Source organism: Pseudomassariella vexata (assembly GCF_002105095.1).
Source record: "Pseudomassariella vexata strain CBS 129021 chromosome Unknown BCR38scaffold_10, whole genome shotgun sequence".
NCBI lineage: Eukaryota > Fungi > Ascomycota > Sordariomycetes > Amphisphaeriales > Pseudomassariaceae > Pseudomassariella > Pseudomassariella vexata.
Genome location: NW_024467965.1, coordinates 1,287,852 through 1,306,057, shown reverse-complemented (window position 1 = coordinate 1,306,057; position 18,206 = coordinate 1,287,852). Strand labels below are relative to the sequence as shown.

At 48.2% G+C, this 18,206-nt stretch overlaps 6 protein-coding genes across 6 annotated transcripts; 2 read left to right on the top strand and 4 right to left on the bottom strand.

The window, feature by feature from the left end:
• Positions 1-220: 220 nt before the first annotated feature.
• On the bottom strand, positions 221-1,531 carry BCR38DRAFT_411413 (uncharacterized protein; the record flags this gene model as incomplete). Its single annotated transcript, XM_040858579.1, has 1 exon — positions 221-1,531. The coding sequence occupies one exon, from the start codon at positions 1,529-1,531 to the stop codon at positions 221-223; it is 1,311 nt and encodes a 436-aa protein (XP_040713626.1).
• A 132-nt stretch (positions 1,532-1,663) lies between these two features.
• On the bottom strand, positions 1,664-2,775 carry BCR38DRAFT_440519 (uncharacterized protein). Its single transcript, XM_040860710.1, has one exon. The coding sequence runs from the start codon at positions 2,583-2,585 to the stop codon at positions 2,091-2,093; it is 495 nt and encodes a 164-aa protein (XP_040713625.1). The 5' UTR covers positions 2,586-2,775; the 3' UTR covers positions 1,664-2,090.
• Positions 2,776-5,212: 2,437 nt separating this feature from the next.
• Positions 5,213-5,596, bottom strand: BCR38DRAFT_411411 (uncharacterized protein; the record flags this gene model as incomplete). Its single annotated transcript, XM_040858578.1, has 1 exon — positions 5,213-5,596. One exon carries the CDS (start codon positions 5,594-5,596, stop codon positions 5,213-5,215), a length of 384 nt encoding a protein of 127 aa, XP_040713624.1.
• A 1,373-nt stretch (positions 5,597-6,969) lies between these two features.
• Positions 6,970-8,776, top strand: BCR38DRAFT_495146 (pectin lyase fold/virulence factor; the record flags this gene model as incomplete). Its single annotated transcript, XM_040864732.1, has 6 exons — positions 6,970-7,578; positions 7,670-7,732; positions 7,787-7,892; positions 8,067-8,416; positions 8,475-8,576; positions 8,627-8,776. The coding sequence occupies 6 exons, from the start codon at positions 6,970-6,972 to the stop codon at positions 8,774-8,776; spliced, it is 1,380 nt and encodes a 459-aa protein (XP_040713623.1).
• A 2,631-nt stretch (positions 8,777-11,407) lies between these two features.
• Positions 11,408-12,055, bottom strand: BCR38DRAFT_411409 (uncharacterized protein; the record flags this gene model as incomplete). The annotated part of the gene is made up of 2 exons (XM_040858577.1): positions 11,408-11,836; positions 11,888-12,055. The coding sequence occupies 2 exons, from the start codon at positions 12,053-12,055 to the stop codon at positions 11,408-11,410; spliced, it is 597 nt and encodes a 198-aa protein (XP_040713622.1).
• Positions 12,056-14,199: 2,144 nt separating this feature from the next.
• BCR38DRAFT_304170 (kinase-like domain-containing protein) lies at positions 14,200-16,124 on the top strand (the record flags this gene model as incomplete). The annotated part of the gene is made up of 2 exons (XM_040854594.1): positions 14,200-14,327; positions 14,411-16,124. Coding segments are annotated over 2 exons (1,842 nt in total), but the record flags the coding sequence as incomplete, so codon positions are not given.
• Between the last annotated feature and the right edge of the window lie 2,082 nt (positions 16,125-18,206).

The window sequence follows — 18,206 nt, the reverse complement described above, 5'->3', positions numbered from 1 at the left end:
TAAGTTCTTGACCCTTTGAGAGTAATGTGGAAGCTAAATGACTCGAGTCCAGGGACCGTTTCAAACTCAACGTGTAGAAAAGGCCTTGATTTATTTCCCAAATTCTTTTTACACAATGTGTCGCTCTGAGTGTCATTGGTATACAGCCACTGCCGGTCTAACCACAGTATGCTCAATGTGACAATGCTAAAGTGTCTGTCGTTAATTTCAAGTTCTTCCATTAAGATGCCTTTTTCGATTCAAATGCTTCCATATCGTCAGCCCAGTTACCCGATCCTATCGGAGGCGAGATCGGGCCCGGTGATAACGTCGGCAGCTTGTTGTCAGTGGCTGGCTTTCCGGATGTATCAAGTTTCTGTGGCGCTCCGGGCAACGCCGGGAAATCGTCCTCCATTGGCATTGCTTGAGGCGTTGGCTTTGATGTGCCATTACGTGGCTCTCTCGGGCCTCGCTCTCCATCAAAGCCCCCTCTACCTCCTCTACCGCCTCGAGATCCCCGATCCCCACGCCCCCCGCGTCCCCTTCCACGCCCTCTGAACTCACCGGCGCCAAATTCTCGAGGGGCATCATCCTCGCCCCTATCGTCGCGCTCTGCGAACCTACTGCCCGCTAAACCACCTCCGCCGCGCCTCTCCCCTCGGATTCCTCCATTCGCGCTTCGAAAATTCCAGCGCTCAGGCTCCTCCTGTAAACTCTTCTCCTGATCCCAGCTGCCCAACGCCTTGAGCTTGCGCTCCCTGTTGCGCTCCCGCTCATCATCCATCTTCTTGCGCTCCTCCTCGCCGCGCTTGCGCCGCTCAGCCTCCTCCGCCTTGCGCTTCCGCACCTCGACCATGTCGCGGTCGTAGGCAATCTGGTGGCTGCGGCTATCCTGCTCGGCTTGCTGGAATCTGCGCGTCCGCTCGGCGTTGGCGACGCGCATCTTCTCCATCTTCTCTGCTAGTTCCATTTCGGTCAGCTTCTGGCGTGGATTCATGCCGCTGAGGTGGCGGTTAGGGCCGGCTGTGTTAGAGCCTGGTGGCACGGCTACAGCGGGAGCGGTTGGAGCAATGGGAGGTGCGCTACTCGAGCCAGGTGCCGAGGTTGAGGGCGCATCGTTGGAGGTCGTTGTCGTGGGAGTCTGAGCGCGAGCATCTTCAACAGCAGGCGCCGGCGCTGGCGCGGGATCGGAAAGAGCTGTAACAACGACGGGCTTTGGCGACTGCTTGCGAGGGCGCGGCTGTTGCTGTGGCTGTGGCTGTGGGTGTTGTTGAGGTTGCGCCGGCTTCTGTGGGTTTTGTGTATTGTGTCGCGATTGGGATAACGCACTTGGCTTCTTTGATGGAGGCGCAATCTCTTTGACTGCTTTGACTGGTTTGACTGGTAATAGAGCCGGTTCGATCTCGGCTGCGGGAGCAGTTGGTGCTTGAGGAGGTGCGACTGTGTTGTTGTTTACCAACGGGGTTGGCTCGACATAAGTTTCCTCCGCGACAGGCTCGAAATCGTCGGCAAAGAGATCGTCATCCGTCCGTCCACCGAATTGATCGTCCATCTTGTAAGCATATAGCAAAAGCAATGGAAAATACAATAATGTGTGGGATGGAGAAGCTGTGCAATAGCGATAGTTGACGTTTCTAAGAAGTATAAACAGGAAGGTTGTGTTGAAGTTGGAAGTTTCAATTGCCCCTCCATTTGACAACTCGGAAGCGGCACTTGAAGTGGCGGGGCAGGGATAAGCGGAGCCCTGGAGTACCTTCTTCCATTTTGGCAGACCAAATACCCGACAGGAAGTCACGATGAGTATCATGGTATGGTGACAGTGAGCCTCGAAAAGGATATAAACGCTCTGGAACACGTTTACTAAGCCCATGTCACCGCTCATTTCAAGTTTACCCATCGTTCATGCCGACAATTTAATCCCTGAACTCTTGAGTCTGCTGTGCTTGCTTAACCCAGTGATAGCCTTTGCCAACTTGGATGTTTGCTCACGAGTTGTTCGCCACCACAGGGTGTAAACAACTACCACGGGCTGTCATGAGCTGCTCCAAGTCTCGCAGCCGAACGAGAAGGGCATATTTACAGGAATATGAAGCTATAGAGCATCCGCTCTGTCAATCTTCCATGCCCAACTTCCTCAAAACGGCCCCCCTAAACCCCTCAATGCCCTCCACAACTTCGACCTCAAACTTTGCACAAACAAGCAGAACATTCGCCCGACTTCTAAACCCCTCAGGCACACAAACCACCGCCTTCCCACTCCTAACACACAGTCCCAGCTCCAGCATGCTTACAGGCGCATCCGTCACGGGGTGGAGGTACACCAGCACCACGTCCGCCCGCTCCTGCATGTCCAGCTCCCACTCAATCTGCTCCCGATAAGGCCGGCATGCCAAATCGGTCCAGTCCCTACCCCAGTCGGCACGAAAGGGGTTGAAGACGGTGAGGGGTAAGTCTGCGAGAGAGTCGCTCACCGCGATGCGCCAGTCTGCGGTGTCTGTCTTCGCGGTTGAACCCGCTAGGAAGACGGACTGGGAATAAGTGGGGTTAGCCCGCGATGTGGCGTGGATGATTTGGATTTGGGAGTCTGAGGGCTTCATCGTGTCCATTTCCACTATGACGTGAATCAATCGGTGGTTGCAATATTAGATTTTGACTACCGACCCACTGATATGAAAATGAGAAGAGGTTGGGAATGTTGCACTCTCTGGAACCAGAGCTTGAGCTATTATCTCATCCAATGGATACTTGCCAACGGGCTTGCTTCCTCAGCCTTGTGCTACTGCTATCATATTGCACCAACAAATGACGCTGAAGTACAATAATTGCAATTTTCAGCATATTCTCTCGGAAAACTGTATTCAAGCAACAGTAGCATGCGTAGTTCATTACTAATAGTGCCGATATTTCACAACTCATCCACGTTGTATTCTGGAGATAATGTTATAGCACTGACCCACTGTCATGTAACGTCTCATAGCAATCTGTATTGCTGTCTGAACATTGTCACAACAGAGACTCGAAGATCGGGGACTTTTTTTTACCCTTTGTGTCTTACTTTAAACCAAACTAATTTTGAGGAAGCCTTGCCATATCCGAACGAGTAGCGGCAGGTTATGTTCAGAATCAGGGCACTCCACTCCTGTGTATAAACTGTTACCTGAGAATCGAGATCACTTTCGGAAGAGGGGTAAGATCGATGTCGCCCTTGAGGAGGCTGTTGGTGCCATTCGTGCGTTCCTTGGCACACCATTCTAGTGTCCTCAAAAATACGTGCATATCCTCACCTCGTGTTACTCCCGCGCGCGGCATTAACAACCCGACGAAGTCCGCGAATCGTCCATCTACCGCAAATCCAACATGATGCCGATGGTTTTTGTGGGCAATGCCGTTTCCCTGTACACCCACTGCCTGCGCTCCATGCTCGCGATATCGTTGGTATTCATTCCGAATATGCTACTGATGGTGCTGCGAAGTACGAAGATGATGGTTACCATGTTGAAGGCAAACAGAGCTACTTCCTGCCGATCTTTCGTGAAATCGGTTTTGTTAGTATTCTGCAAGCCATTAGTTCTTCCCATCATTTTGAAGCAACTCCCGCTACGTAGGCTTCTACGGCTTACCTCAGACTTAGGCCTTGAGGCTTTCTTTTCGAGCTTAAAAACCTCTTTGTCTCACCTTTAAGTAAAGATCTATGATCCCTTCCGAGCAACCCCGTAAAACTAACTGGATCTTTTAACGACAACCTGGAGGACTTCATTAGATCTCAAATGCTCGTGGAGTCTGGGGAAATATAGTACGCCGGAGGGCCATTTCCATTAGCCTCACAATAGGTACGAGTTCTATGCTGGTCAGTGTCATCGTCGTATGAGCGGCGAGCAAGTTGGATTTTCTCCTCATCATCTGAGTAATACCGACGGCGCTTGGTTATATTCTTTTCGCGTTCTAACATTCGCATCTCCTGGCGGTTCTGAATATCCTGGCTGGCATTTTGAGGGAACATTCCCGATATGACCTTTGACTGGGAGGATATGACACCTGTGATCACAGCGAGTTCCTGCTTTGGCAAGCTAATGCTTTGTTGATCAATTTTGTCAATTACGGTACTAATCTGGCTTCTTTATGAATTTTCGTATCCGTAAGTCCGATTTACAGCTGGTTTAGTAGTCATGTATCTTGCTCACGAGCCCTTGAAGATGTTCTAAATAAGTGTCACAAAGGCTGGGTCTTGAAAGAGCCTCCAACCCACCAGTGCAATAAGCTCCATGAGTTGAATAACAGAGATCCCCAGTAGGTCTTCTGTCGCAAGCTCTGACATCATGTTGCCGTTCCATCGTGTATTAAACCTTCGGGCACATCATGTTCTCCTGCAATTCACTGGAACCCTCTGACCTTTTCAGCGAAGGCTATGATAAGGTTCAACCACGCACATGCAAGGCTATTGTGTACTGTGATTTTTGCTCCCTCAGTCGCTGGTTCATGTGGCAAGATATTCTGTAATGACAGAATTAACCTTGTGATGCCACGCAAAACAGACAGGACTGCCCTAATGCAGCGTTATCGTTCTCGCTGGGGTAGTATTATCCCGAACTTGTGGTTTTTCTCTTTTTGTCAGTCTCGGGCCCACTATATTTCAATGACACTGGGGTTGCTTCTATTTGGCTCACCTCTAACAGGGTCTGGATTTCGCCCCAAAACTTGTCAATAGTCGATGCATCTTGATCAAATCGCAAGGCGGGAAGAGTCTAAGCATGATTTCAGCTGCATTACGTAAGTCAACTCAATTTCGCAGCTTTGTTTCAAGCGCGGTCTATTCAGTTCCGCCTCTGTCTCTCGACAACACTCTTGCAGCTATGAGTGTACCAGTCGCCGGGACGAAGAGTTGCAACCCCTACAAGCACGTTGCTCGCGACCTGGTGTGTACGCTAGTAGATATTGTTCTGCCGCTTTCAGGAGTTCGCTCAAGACATCGCCGTTCAGTCCGGAATTCGCTGTGGATCCGGACTGAATCATGTCTAGTTATATAAAGACAAAGAACTTATTGAAAACCTTGAGCAGTACTGGTGAGCTATCTTGCCGGCTTTTCTGGGGAATGGCCATGTTTCTGTCTTCTCTCCGAGTCTTCACATCTATCGTGCAGAACGTCCATGATGCTGAGAGAGCGCAACATTCCCAATAGAGCTGTCTTAGATGGCTTTCACTCTTGAGACATTGCTTAGGACTCTCTAATCATATCTCATGCCGTATACCACTGGATCCGATAACTCGAGGGCCTTCGAAAGAGCTCGTCTCTTAGCTTCAATTTGGGCACAGCGAGGATGCTGAAGTTGCCAGCAGTATATATCATTGTCGAATATAGAAATACCACTGTCACGTTCAATTCAGCGACTGCTCCAGAAAGTACTATCGTGGCCATGCCGTATCTCTCAACTTTTGAGACGACCCAGTTGTGAGACCACAGAGCTACCGAGGATGTCATGTATGCACTACAGACACCGGGCGGGCCGGCAGAAGTAAGCCTCTTCGACGCTTTCCGGTCAGGCGCTGCGTCGTTTGGAAGCCATCTCCAGTCTTTCATGACCAAGATCGATGTAAATCCTAACACGACACGATAAGCCATGTTGAGCGGCGGAACTACTATTGATATTACATTCTTCTCAGCTGCAAAACTAGTAACCTATTTGATATGTGGGCAAATTATGGCGACCTAGCAGCGAATTTACAAGATTAACTCATCTGGATATGTTGAAGCCAGTTTTCGAGGCACTCATCAACCGCATGATGGGGTCTATACTTTGATTGTACAATTACAAAACATACCTTCGACTTGTGAGCATTTCCGAAGCAAAGTTATCATGCCTATATATCACGTATTGGAGGATTTAGACCTGGTACTGCTGATATGGAAGCCGAGGGTAATAACGCCTTGCAAGAAGCTCTAGCTCTTTCCAGTGACTAAATCGACGAATACGCAGCAAAGTACCCCAAGGCTTCGAAGCGCGTTATCTGTATCTCGGATTATCACGATATTACTGATACGGTGAGCTCAAGCTCCGAAGACTGCGGGCTTCTCCTTCAGAAGTATATCGCAGTTGACAGCGTATGCTGGGGGAAGACTTCAGCAAGTCTTACGTACTCTTGTAATATATGCTGCGTTGTCATCGTTTCCACCCGACATCTCTCGTCAACGCATTCACGATTGCGAGACGAAGCCATGCTTCTTTCTGACGGAAAGACTGACAATCACAACGCCCGGGAGAAGTGCCCCACGCTATACTGCCCACTTCAGGGTTGTAAGAGTGCGATGTCTCGTGTCGCCCCCATAGTAGTCATGAATAACACCAGAGGTCGAGGACAGAAACTGTGCTCATTCGCCGTCGGTAATCTGTCGCCACTCCACGCTCGCTGGGAAGATCCTCAAGCCGGCCAAAATGATGGGCTCTGAAGGATGGCCCCAATGCTAACGATCTGAGTCCGTCCTATCCACACTGAAGATGATTAGCCTAATGACAGTTGCAGGTTGAAGATCATCCATAATCCTAGCCACCCCGCAATCTCCTAAGTGCTCCACGCGGGGGATTTGGTGGCGGGGCGGCTCGCAGTTCCAGAAGAATGTCCTCCTTATACTTCAATGTAGACCGCACTCATAGATTTTGACCAAATAGTGCTGTCTTTGACTTCTACTGCTCAATTGGAGAAAATAACTTTGTTTTGGACAACGCCGCAGTCAGCTCCCCCGACCACCGAGAAGTGGGAGGCATCGCGATCACCCCAGGATTCATCCACCTATTACAGTGACTCGCTCCTCGCGTATCCCCCAGGGCCTTTCTTGCCTCTGTAGATTTAAATTTCCGATCAAGAAATTTGATAATAAAAGATCCTAACCCCTACCAATTAAAATGTCAATGGTTTTACATGCCATGATGTTGTGGAGGCCCAACTGCAAGTCAAACGAAAATTGCAGGCAGACTCAGAGCTGAGCGCACTGCAACCATGAGGGCGGCCTTTATATCATCTTTTGTCGCGGCATTGGAGTTCATATCACTGACCTCCGCTACAAGCAATCATACCGGGCTTCCGAAACGTCCAGATGTCCAGCCCAGGCCATTCAACACCGGCCAGTCTATGCCATACTCTCCATCAAGAGAGGATGGCCGGTATTGTTACGTCAAGGCGGGCGGTAACTCAACTCGAGATGATTCTCCCGAGGTCCTGAAGGCTTTCAAGAAGTGCAATGACGGAGGCACAGTTGTGATGGACAAGACGTATCTGATCGGCTCGCCGCTCGACCTGACCTTCCTCAAACACGTCGATGTGGTCATCACCGGAGAGGTCGACTTCGACGACAGCGATGTCTATTATTGGGCCGAAAACAGCTTCAAATTCGCATTCCAGAACCAGTCGACCTTCTGGAAGTTTGGAGGGGAGGATGTGAACATCTACGGCGACCTGAGCAACGATAAGTCAGTCATTGATGGACGTGGACAGGCGTACTGGGAAGCGGTCGTGACGAACAAGACCCTGGTGCGGCCGGTGCTATTCTCCATGGATGGGATGAAGGGTAGCACGATGTCTAACTTGAGAATGCGAAATACTCCCGCTGTAAGTTACATCGGGTCCATATTTGGCATCGATATTAAACGAGGCCAACCCCTGGCTCAAGTACAACGGACTTTGCTTACATTATCTGTAGTGGTTTAACCTCATCGCGAACAGTACAGATATCCTCATAAGCGACATGGAACTTCAAGCTAAAGTAAGTGAATACTACTACCATCTTGCAGGTGAAGAAGTGTTGTTACTAAAACAGGACACGCAGAGCGAAAATGGTGTCAAAATAGCAAACTCAGACGGCTGGGATATTTACCGCTCAGATCGGATTGTTATCCAGAACTCGGTCGTTTTGAATACTGATGGTAAGTCATTTCCAAGCAACTTCTTCAGATGACTTCTAGAGTTTTCAGCCCAAATCTTGTTGCATACTCATCCGGATTGGGATGTGGTCCACTGAAATGGCGAAAGTCCCCCGACAAAATCTTTGAACAGGCTATATCCAAGATAAATAACATACTAACTCGGCCTCTCTACAGACTGTGTATCCTTCAAGCCGAATAGCACCAATATCGTCGTACAGGGCCTAGACTGCACCGGCTCCCATGGTATCAGCGTCGGCTCCCTGGGCCAATACAAGGGCGAGACAGATATAGTGGAGAATCTCTACATATACAATATCACTATGACCAACGCCAGTGACGGCGCACGTATAAAAGTTTGGCCCGGTATCGAAACTGAGTTCCAAGAGCTGTTGAACGGCGGTGGAGGACTTGGACATGTTCGAAATGTTACTTACGATGTGTTCCATCACTACAATAATGATAGGGCTATCACGATTACACAGTGTTATGGGCAGAGCAACCAGACACTTTGTAATGAATTTCCTGTGAGCACCTCATCTTTGAAACACGCTGGATCTGAGAGACCAAACTAATAATATCAAGGCCAACTTAACAATCAAGGACATCACGATGAAGAACATGGACGGTGTTACTTCAGCCAAGCTGGACCCCAAAGCTGGAAGTATGGTTTGCAGTGCCGAGGACGTGAGTGAACCCATTTTAAGCGGCGGGATCATAAGCTGAAAAGTTTACAGCGTTGTAGCAACATCCGGGCGGAGAATATCTCGATCACTGTTCCCAGTGGAAAAACACCTTTGTATGAATGCAAAAACCTCGGTGTCAGCCTGTTGCAGATTAATTGCACAGCGGAGACAGAGGGGGACCAAGATACGTCTCAAGGATAGGAGCAGTTCTCAGAAGGGTTGATTGATAGTAACACATGTGTACCAGACAATAAATAGCTGTGCTGTGGAACTTCCTAGGGTGACTCTAATCTATATGTCCAATGTAAAATATAGTAAGATAACGTTAACGTACCCCACAAGCAAGTTGGCCACACAAGCAAGTTGGCCACTTTTTCTTGGCACCGTATGAACAACCTTTTAATTAACATCTTTACACATACCAAGATGGGATCGAATTGGAAAGAAAGCGACATGATTCTAGCGTGTCAGTCGCTTCAATCGAAACCCGAATTAAGCATCCGACGCGCTGCCCAACTCTACAATGTCCCTCGTACAACTCTAGCTAACCGAAAACGCGGACTACTATCTAGACGCGATACTCGACAATCTAGTCAAGAAATTGAAGACCTAATACGGGCGCATATAACTCATATCTCGAAGGAGGATTTCTTTTCGGCATTCTATAGGGCGTATCGTACGACTATAACTAAGTCGAATATCCAGGCAGGTTTCAGGGGGACAGGACTTATTCCGTACGACCCGGAATATGTGATTTCACAACTGGATATTAAGCTACATACGCCTACACCTCCTGGGAGCTCGTCGGGCGCCACCTTAATCTGGGAATCAAAGACTCCAAATAACCCAACCGAGGCGCAATCCCAGTCTGAATACGTTAAAAACAGAATCGTATAGCATCAGAATAGCTCCCCGACGACAATACTTACGGCTATTGACCAATTTTCACGTGGTGCGACGGCTGTTATGCATCGGTTAGTTTTACTTGAGGATGAGGTTACTACACTTCGGAAGGCCAATCAAGAGCTAAGCCGTCGTCGAAGGACTCAAAATCGACAGCTACAAGATGGAGGATCTCTTAGTTTACGAGACGCTCAGGACTTAAAGTCTCAACGGGATATTGAACAGCAGCTACAGGATGATATACGTGTAAGTCGTCGTCGTACGAGACCGGCCGAACCACGCCGACGGCGCTGTAGGACCTGCGGAGAGCCCGGACATAATGCTCGTACTTGTGAGAATGATAAAGATACGTACGAGGAAGAGGATTCCGATTAGTTTGAATTATTATTTTTTAGTTTAGTTAAGTTATTGAAGTTATTCATACGGTGCCAAGAAAAAGTGGCCAACTTGCTTGTGGGGTACGTTATTCACTTGCCAGCCGGGTTCTCCTCATTTATTTCGTTACATACGGAAATAGCATTACTCGAGAGTTCATTAAAGGGCATTGCAAACAGAGCTTAGAATTTCGAGGTTCTGGATCTCCTTCAATTAGCTGAAAGTGAGTTGACCACATCCCTTTCACTAAGATGTCCGAAGAAGAGATATTTCCCTCTACCCATTATATTCCCCGTGTCATCTGTTGACCTCGATTCTATGGATACCCAAACCAGAATGGTCATCAACAAGACACCAAAATAAACCGCGGATTTATGCAGATAATCCTCTTTCATGGTGGTACCTAGAGAAAACAGGAGGCAGAGCGAAGAAAAGATGTAAGTCCTGGAATACAGATCATAGGTTGATATAAGACCTCACCCCCACCCCTAGCAAATAGATAGAGCAGAGCATTATTTACGTCGCAGTTTTTAAAAGCATGCATATTAGAGTTTGAAAAATGTCTTCATAGAGCCGTCCAATTACTAGAGAACTATGTCTAGTTCCGTCCGCGCGGACACTTTCGATGCAGGCTCAGCCCGTCCTGGATACTCTAGCCTCGTTGAAATGCGACATACCCCAGATACAGGATGCGGCCTCTTCGCTAACCAAACTATCAGCCGCAACATGATAATTTTCACCGACGACTTCATCAACACGACCACTGACCCTATAGTGACACGACCCAATCAAGAGCCACCCTGTCTATGTTTTCCTTGGAGCCTTTCACAACCTTCCCAAGCAAGACAAAACCGACTTCATGAAATGTACTGCCCTCAACTGCGCCTTCAGGTAGTCCAGAATCACGACCACGACCGAATCTGCAATTGGTGCGAGATGAATGATCGGAGCATCACTAATTCTGCATGCAACCATTCACCCAAGGAACTAGAAAGGAAATCCTTTCGTCGAAAGCTTACCGGGAGCTTTGCAATATTCGAATCCAAAAAGGCAGCCATTTCCCGGTACCCCACCAACGCGAAGCACTTGACGTCTGCGGTGTTCCATCTGTTCAGCCGGATTGGTCACTCGTGTAAGGCGAATACGTACTTTTATAACAGCGGGTCGAGGCCCGCGCTTTAACAGATGTGAACAAGGGGGGGCAGGTCACGATTGGTTATCTTGAGGTTCTATCAGAGCCGAGGGTGAAGAGGCAGGATAGGTTGTTGAATTGGGGAATTGGGGATTTGAGTCTCAGTCTGAGACTTATGTTACTTAGTTGGTTTCATTCGTTTATTTTTTCATATGCGTGCATTCGTACGGATAGAGATGAATTTAATAACGATATTATTGTCATGTTTTGGTGTGACCATTGTGATAATCACACTTGGATGAAGACAGGATTTCGATCCAGTTATTTTGTCTTGTCAACAATAACTATGTACTATCACAATTTTGGTGCTCAGAGACTATGTCAAAAGGAACAACAACTTGGTTCCGTATAGTGTCAACTCCTCACTCAATAGCCGGACAAACAGCAACAGGCTGCGGTGAGGGTACTGGCGCCTCCGTCTCAGGCGGCAAAGAATCTCCCTTAAAGTCAACACCCTTACTCGGCTGACCTGCAGCCGCCTCATCAAGCGCAACGTTGTGGTTCAGTTTCCTCGAGGTCTCCGTCAGTGCCGTCTGATTACCGTGCCCCTGAGAGACTTCAATCGTTCTCGTCAAAAGAAGCAGCTGCAGTTTGAGGATCTTGTTCTTGTTCTTGCCGAGTTGCAGAGCCCGAACTACGGCCGAACCTGGTTGCGTAGCGTTTGCTTTTGCGATGGCGTCGTTAAATCCCCCCGTTTCGGTTTCGGCGTTTTCGGCAGTCTGACGAGCAGCTTTGAGAATGGCTAGGTCGTCTGGCGTCACGGAAGCTGGGTCCCGGAGAATGGTGTCGACCTGTTCGTATGTTTTAGCTGCATTCTTCCGCACAAGCTGAGACCGACTTACAGGAAATTTCTGCGCGACCTCCGCAAGGGCTTGTCCAGCCACGCCGTCGGATATCTGGAATTCTGCGTATCTCTGAGGTCTCAGGAGCACAGAGACCCGCTTGAGCATGGGGTTCGAGAGACCTATGGCAGCAACGGAGAGAATAAAAGCGGTCCTGGAAAAGTACATCTTAAAATGTAGAGCAGGAGACGTTGTGTGTGAACTTGAAGTGCGATTGATAATATCTGAAAATACAGTGAAGGTGCGGTATGGTGTAGCGAGAGGCAAGAAGGATAAAGATGTGGTAGTTTCTGGCTCAAGTATCTCACTTTATAGTGGATTAACCATCAGCGCAAAGTTCATTTGGACTTCACTGACTTCATTCCGTTTCATCTTATCTATATTGAATCTCGCGACGAGTTGTAGGCCTTTCCTCGTTCTGCATCCAGACCATCGGCGTATTCCGGTGGATACAGGCAGTCTGAAGGGGCAGAAGATTCGTTCCATGTCTCAACTGAACGTTGAGTTGCCTTCACAAATTCCGAGCGTTTAGATAACTACATGTCACATCTGGCACATCCTTCGCAGCAAAGAACATGAAGCTGAGCGGTTTCGACGATGGATTGCTGGCGTGAAATTTATTCGATAACGCGCCGATAAATCACGGGACAATTGTCAAGGTGGAATTGGGCTCTCCGATATTGTAGTTTGTAACAGGTTATCAATATGGCTATAATAGATCTGGATGAACTCGTTTCTGACCAAGTCAGAGAGCAAGCGATCATGAACGGATTCAAATTTTGACTTCCAAGTGACGTGTAATTGGACCCAAGACCTATCAGATCCATCAATGAAGGCTCTAGTCCGGCATCAAGGCCGTAACTTTAACCTTGATCTCAAAATAGATACTTGGTCAAGGGGCTAGATCTTCTTGGGTGCGATCACAGAATATATTGCAAGTAGCTCGCATCACTTGGGGATTTGCGTTCGTTACATATGATAAGACGTACATATAATCTTCACAGTCTTATTAGCATCATGCTCTTTCTATGATCGACATCACGGATGACAGCTCTGACTTCGTCTTTATAATCGCGAATCACACACGCAGGATATATAAAACATAAGTGACGGTTAATTTAAAAATATGGGAAGGGCTCGACGTACTTGGAATGTCCTTGTTACATAGGGATTGATGTCACAGTGCTTGGCCCACAATAAGACCCCAAGAGAATGAACGTCATTACTCTCAGTTGTCTATGGCTTTGGGTTGCAAAATGAAACATCATATTTACCAAATGTACGGATTGACACCAGTGAGCCTTGATGGCTTGACTTTCTCTGGCTTTGAGAAGTTGAGACGACGGAGCAGGGCTCATACCTGATCTTGACTTAAAGTGACTTAAAGTGTCCTTGGTAAGCTGTAGACTAGGATTGAACCATTCCCCGCCCCCCAAATAGGGTTGACTATACTAAATCATAAACTGCTCGGAGTAGAACTCAAGCTGTTATAAGCGACAGTTTGTCCAGTATGCGAAGTCATAAACGTCTGCATTGATATGACCTTAGTGCCCCGCCATTTCTGGATCCTTTTACCCCGCGATGTTGCGATGCGCCACTTGTGCAAATTGATAAATCCGAGAGTAAGGTGAGGGTTCCTGGATCCTGCAAACTTCAGTATACCATGAATAAGGATGCAACTCAATTGATTGAGCCACAGACTTGTTCACTTATTTCATAGTATCATTTCATAATGCTTTTCTGGGATCTCAGAGGTTTTTATGTAGGCGGTGGACCGTAGCAGGCCACCACGACGTTAGCTACACAGTACTTTTTAGCTTAACTCCGTACAATTTCGAGGATCGTCACTGGAGACAAATCCCCTGCTTCGGGCAATGTCTACAGTGAGAGTCTATTTAGCCAGCCTCACAATGCAGCATGGTACGTTATGATCAACATCATTGCACGATCAGGAAATTGTCCAGTCTTCAACTTCCTTCTGCCACTTGGGTACTTGGACGTCGCTAAAAAGCTGACTGCAGGAGACTCGAAGCTCAGCCGCAATTGCGGTATGCCGATCGAGGCTGTGCAACCAGTATCTATCTTTAAAAAGTAGTGAGGGTTACGCTTCATTCCCTTCTCAAGAACCTGGCAGGCGTCCCTCACTAGAAAGTGCTTTTACATATCAACTTTAGTCGTGAATGAGGGCTTTGAATGAGTCGCTCGTCTTGTCGCCCTACCATGGCGACGCCGATCTGCTGAGACATTCTCAGGACAACGTAGCGAAACACATTGCGAACCCGAAGCAAGCCGACAAGATGGGAGACCCATCCGGCGGGTGGCAAACCGTCTTGCCTAGCACCCACAGCCGAGTTGAACGACTCGAGCGCGCGCAATTGGAAGCGTACGAGCGCCAGGCCATCGAGTCATGGGCAACTTTCGACGGTAGTTGGTCGGGAGTGTGAGCGCTTCCCTCATGTTATTCGACTTCTCCATGACTGGATCCAGTGGTTGTAGCCCAGAAGCTAATATATATTATTACAGCGGGAAACATCTGTCCGACTATGCCGAGGCGAAAAAGATACACCAGAAGCTCAAGCAGGCCATTGTGCAAGAGTTGGGCGTCGGTGGGCAAGGCAAAGTCGAGAAGTTCAGCTACACCCATCGAAACCGATCGGTCTTCTTGGCGAGGAAACGATTACAGCACCGACGAAAACTCGTTGAAGAGCTACGGGAGGAAGCCAATATTCTTGAGAGATTGTGCCACGATCACATTGTGAGGTTGATTGGAACCTACGCTTACCAACCACGCGAGTTGTATTTGATATTGTGGCCCGCCGCTACGTGCGATCTGTCACACCTGCTTACCGATCTGGACGATTTGCGATTCCATGGCGGAGACCGCGCCGATATACTAGAGAGACTCGGTCTACTCGATCTCGACGATACGAGCGCAATTGATGGCGCACCGCACTCGGTGAGATCTTCCAGCAAGGACAATTGTCCACTGGCCTATTTGCAGCGAATTACGGGATGTGTTACAAGGGCTGTCGACTACTGCCACGTCTCCAAGATCCGACACCTTGACGTGAAGCCGCAAAACATCCTCCTCAGTCCGGGCCGAGTTTACCTGGCGGATTTCGGCATTTCTCGAGACGTCAACGACCAAGATCACACCATGACCTACCTAGAAAACGGGACGCGCAAGTGGAAATCGCCAGAGCGGCTGGATCCAGACGATACTTGGTCCATGCAATGTGCCGATGTGTACTCGCTCGGTCTTGTTTTCCTGAACATTGCCACCGTGCTCTACGGCGCACGTCAGTCGAAACTTCAGGATATTCTAGAACATAATGGCAAGAGTACCAGAGTCCTAGAGCTAGAACAGTTCTGCGACGAGCTGCGTCGGCTGGCCCTCACCTCACAGGACTTCGCTGATGAAACAGCGAGCACATTATCGTCAAAGCACCTTGTATCACTGACGAGCCGCATGTTATGTACGGATCCACCGCAGAGGCCAAATGCGGCACAAGTCAACGAGTCACTGATCGAAATCGGAGGCCTCGAGCAGATTTACCACAGTTCCTGCTGCAAGGTACCGGTGCGACAGCTCACTCAGCTTCTAGATAAGAAGTACGCAAAAGTTTGGGACGAGCGAGGGCGACTTGCTGAAGAAAACGCGAAGATGAGCAAGCGCCTAGATGCACTTGAAGGCAGGGAGGAGATGTACCTTGAGAGAATTAAGATAGAGCGTGACGGGCACGCAAAGAATCGAGCGAACCTAATAAAACGCCTGGAGGATGAGCAGACAGTACGCAAGGAGCTTGAAGCTACCATTCGGAGGTTTCAGCAAAATCGCGGGTCGGGGACAGGGCCAAGACCAGGGCTTGTGCGATACAAACCTACTAGCAGCGGAGGCATTGCCATGAGAACTAGCCGGCCACCACACCAGTCTCCATCACAGCAACAAAGCCCGTTCATGGTCATGGCAGCTACGCCTCTCCTTGCCGGCGTTTCAGGGCCACGCCCTATGTCGCCAAACGCCAACCATCGACGAGAGTCGGACCTTCGAAAGTCAACCGAATCGCTGACGAATTATGCGCTTCGATCCCGCGGGTCGGGCTCCCGTCTACCGCAACCCGTGAACCCTTCAACGCCGATCCGGGCTGGGACTCCAGGTCTCTGTGCGCCTCGCGACTCAAATCTTACTGATAGCACCATCGATAGCCTCACTTCTTCGATGCTCAGCCACAGCAGTCGCCGTACGACGATCAGTCTGCTATCGCCAGCTACCACCAATCCGAGTCCGAACGCTTCAAAGATTGTGCTCGAGGCTGGCAAACCATCAACTCGTAGTGGAGACGAGAGAGAACAACTGTCATATTCGACAATCATCCGAGGCTCTCAGGATCCGGGTAGTCAGGTGGAACCCGCACATGACGGTACTTCAGAGCGTGCAGACTCGGTCCACGATTCGGGCAGTCAATACGGCACAGACAAGTCAGATGTGTCTGCCACCCTCGGGGTTTCATCAATGCCGACAATGAAGAGCTGGGCAGCCATTGCGAGTGAAAAGCACAGGCTTGGGGGAATGATTGGACTTGGTATGGGAAAGAAGAAAAGGGTCTAGATGTGTGTTAAGAAGAGACATGAACGGGAACTATATTGAGTTATGGCCAGTCTCAATTGTTTGGAAAAATTGTTTGGAAAGATACCATTTGCACGTTAGGATTTCGAATGAGGTACATTTACAATCAGCCAAGACTGATTTTGGAACTCATTGGCTGCATTCAAGGAGCTCTCGCTGAGAATTCATGACACATGATCTGTCGTAACTCATATAGTGTTCTTCTGGCCTCAACGTGTCGACAAAAGCTCCTTCTCCTCTCCCTTGAGATAAACCAAGATATATAGTAGTTACTAGGATCATTTGTATGACGATGGTTGAACCCATGCGAAACGATGTTGGCTTCTCTCGTTTTGGGCCATATCATCGCATAATCTATGTATGGATATCTCGATCGGCAAGGGCTCCCCGATTGAAAATCGACAGTTCCAGATCCTGGGGATTCCTGATGCAGGGCAGTGTATATGCTGCAAAATCGATCCCAGGTGCATTAGCGTCTCTGAAAATACGAGGCGCACCATACCACCCGGTCCGGGATTTTCAGCTTCGAGATGGCAATGATCCCCGGAATCTTCTGATTTAACAGGTGAGCTTTGCAAAATATGTGTCTATCGGGACGAAACGCCACGGAGGAACCGACTTCGGATTTTCAATAATTCAAAAGGAAGAACAGTGTCATGACCTGTGGTTTAAGCTGCGGGAAAACGGATGTCCTGAGCGTCACCATTGAAGCTCAACCTTGAAAAGGCTGGATATCATTCTAAGTCATTATCACTGCCAGGTAAAGATAGGCAATGTATACACTGCATTTGAAAAGTTCGTGGTTCTTTCTACTTCACTCAGGGGTTGTGAGCATCTAGCGATAACATAGACCGCAGTAAACACAACTTTCAAGCTTCATACTTTTATAAGTATGGCTCCTCCTCGGATCTAACCGGACTGTTCTATATAACGTCGAGGAAGGTCCCTATCAGGTCAAGCGTGTGGTTTTGGCAATATCATTTACGTTACAACATGGACAATGTCGTATACTGAATATTGTAAAGTTTACATTCGAGGGTCAGGATACAGAACTATACCTGGCAATAAAAGCCTATGAGTCATACTCCCATATATCTTTACTGATATGATTGCTAAGAGGCTGCTCAAAATTGTTCCTAAGGATTTAGATCCATACATATCGAGAATGTCACTGTTATCACCAGTGACTTGTCTTGCCTTCAAGTATTATTTGTGAGTAGATGTTCATTTTATTTGCAATAGGTCAATAGTAATTCTGGAAAAGTGGAAGGGAAGAGACTCCCTAGCTGGGAACGCCGATGTTAGCCTTCTTAATGGTTTTAGAAGTGCTTGCAACTACAGAATTAAGAACTCGAACTTGGTAATCCTCTAAAGTGACAGTCGACTAATATGTTGAAAGTGCCAAGCTTCGTCAGGACTTATATGCTGACATTATAGGTAAGGTAGTGGTAGGTTTAAGATCACCTAGTAGATGCCAACGAGCCTGAGATACATGTTTACGGGTCTTCCGCGAGCCTACCATTTCCTTCTTATTTAGGTTACTAAAAGCTGTCAGAAACATGTACCCTTTCGATGCTATTTGAACCCTTTGCTTCTGCTGATGATATCTTGCGATACGGAATACCTTGACTAGTCACAAGCCAATCAAACATGAATCAAAATCGAGTAAATATGACGATAGCAGTGATAGTT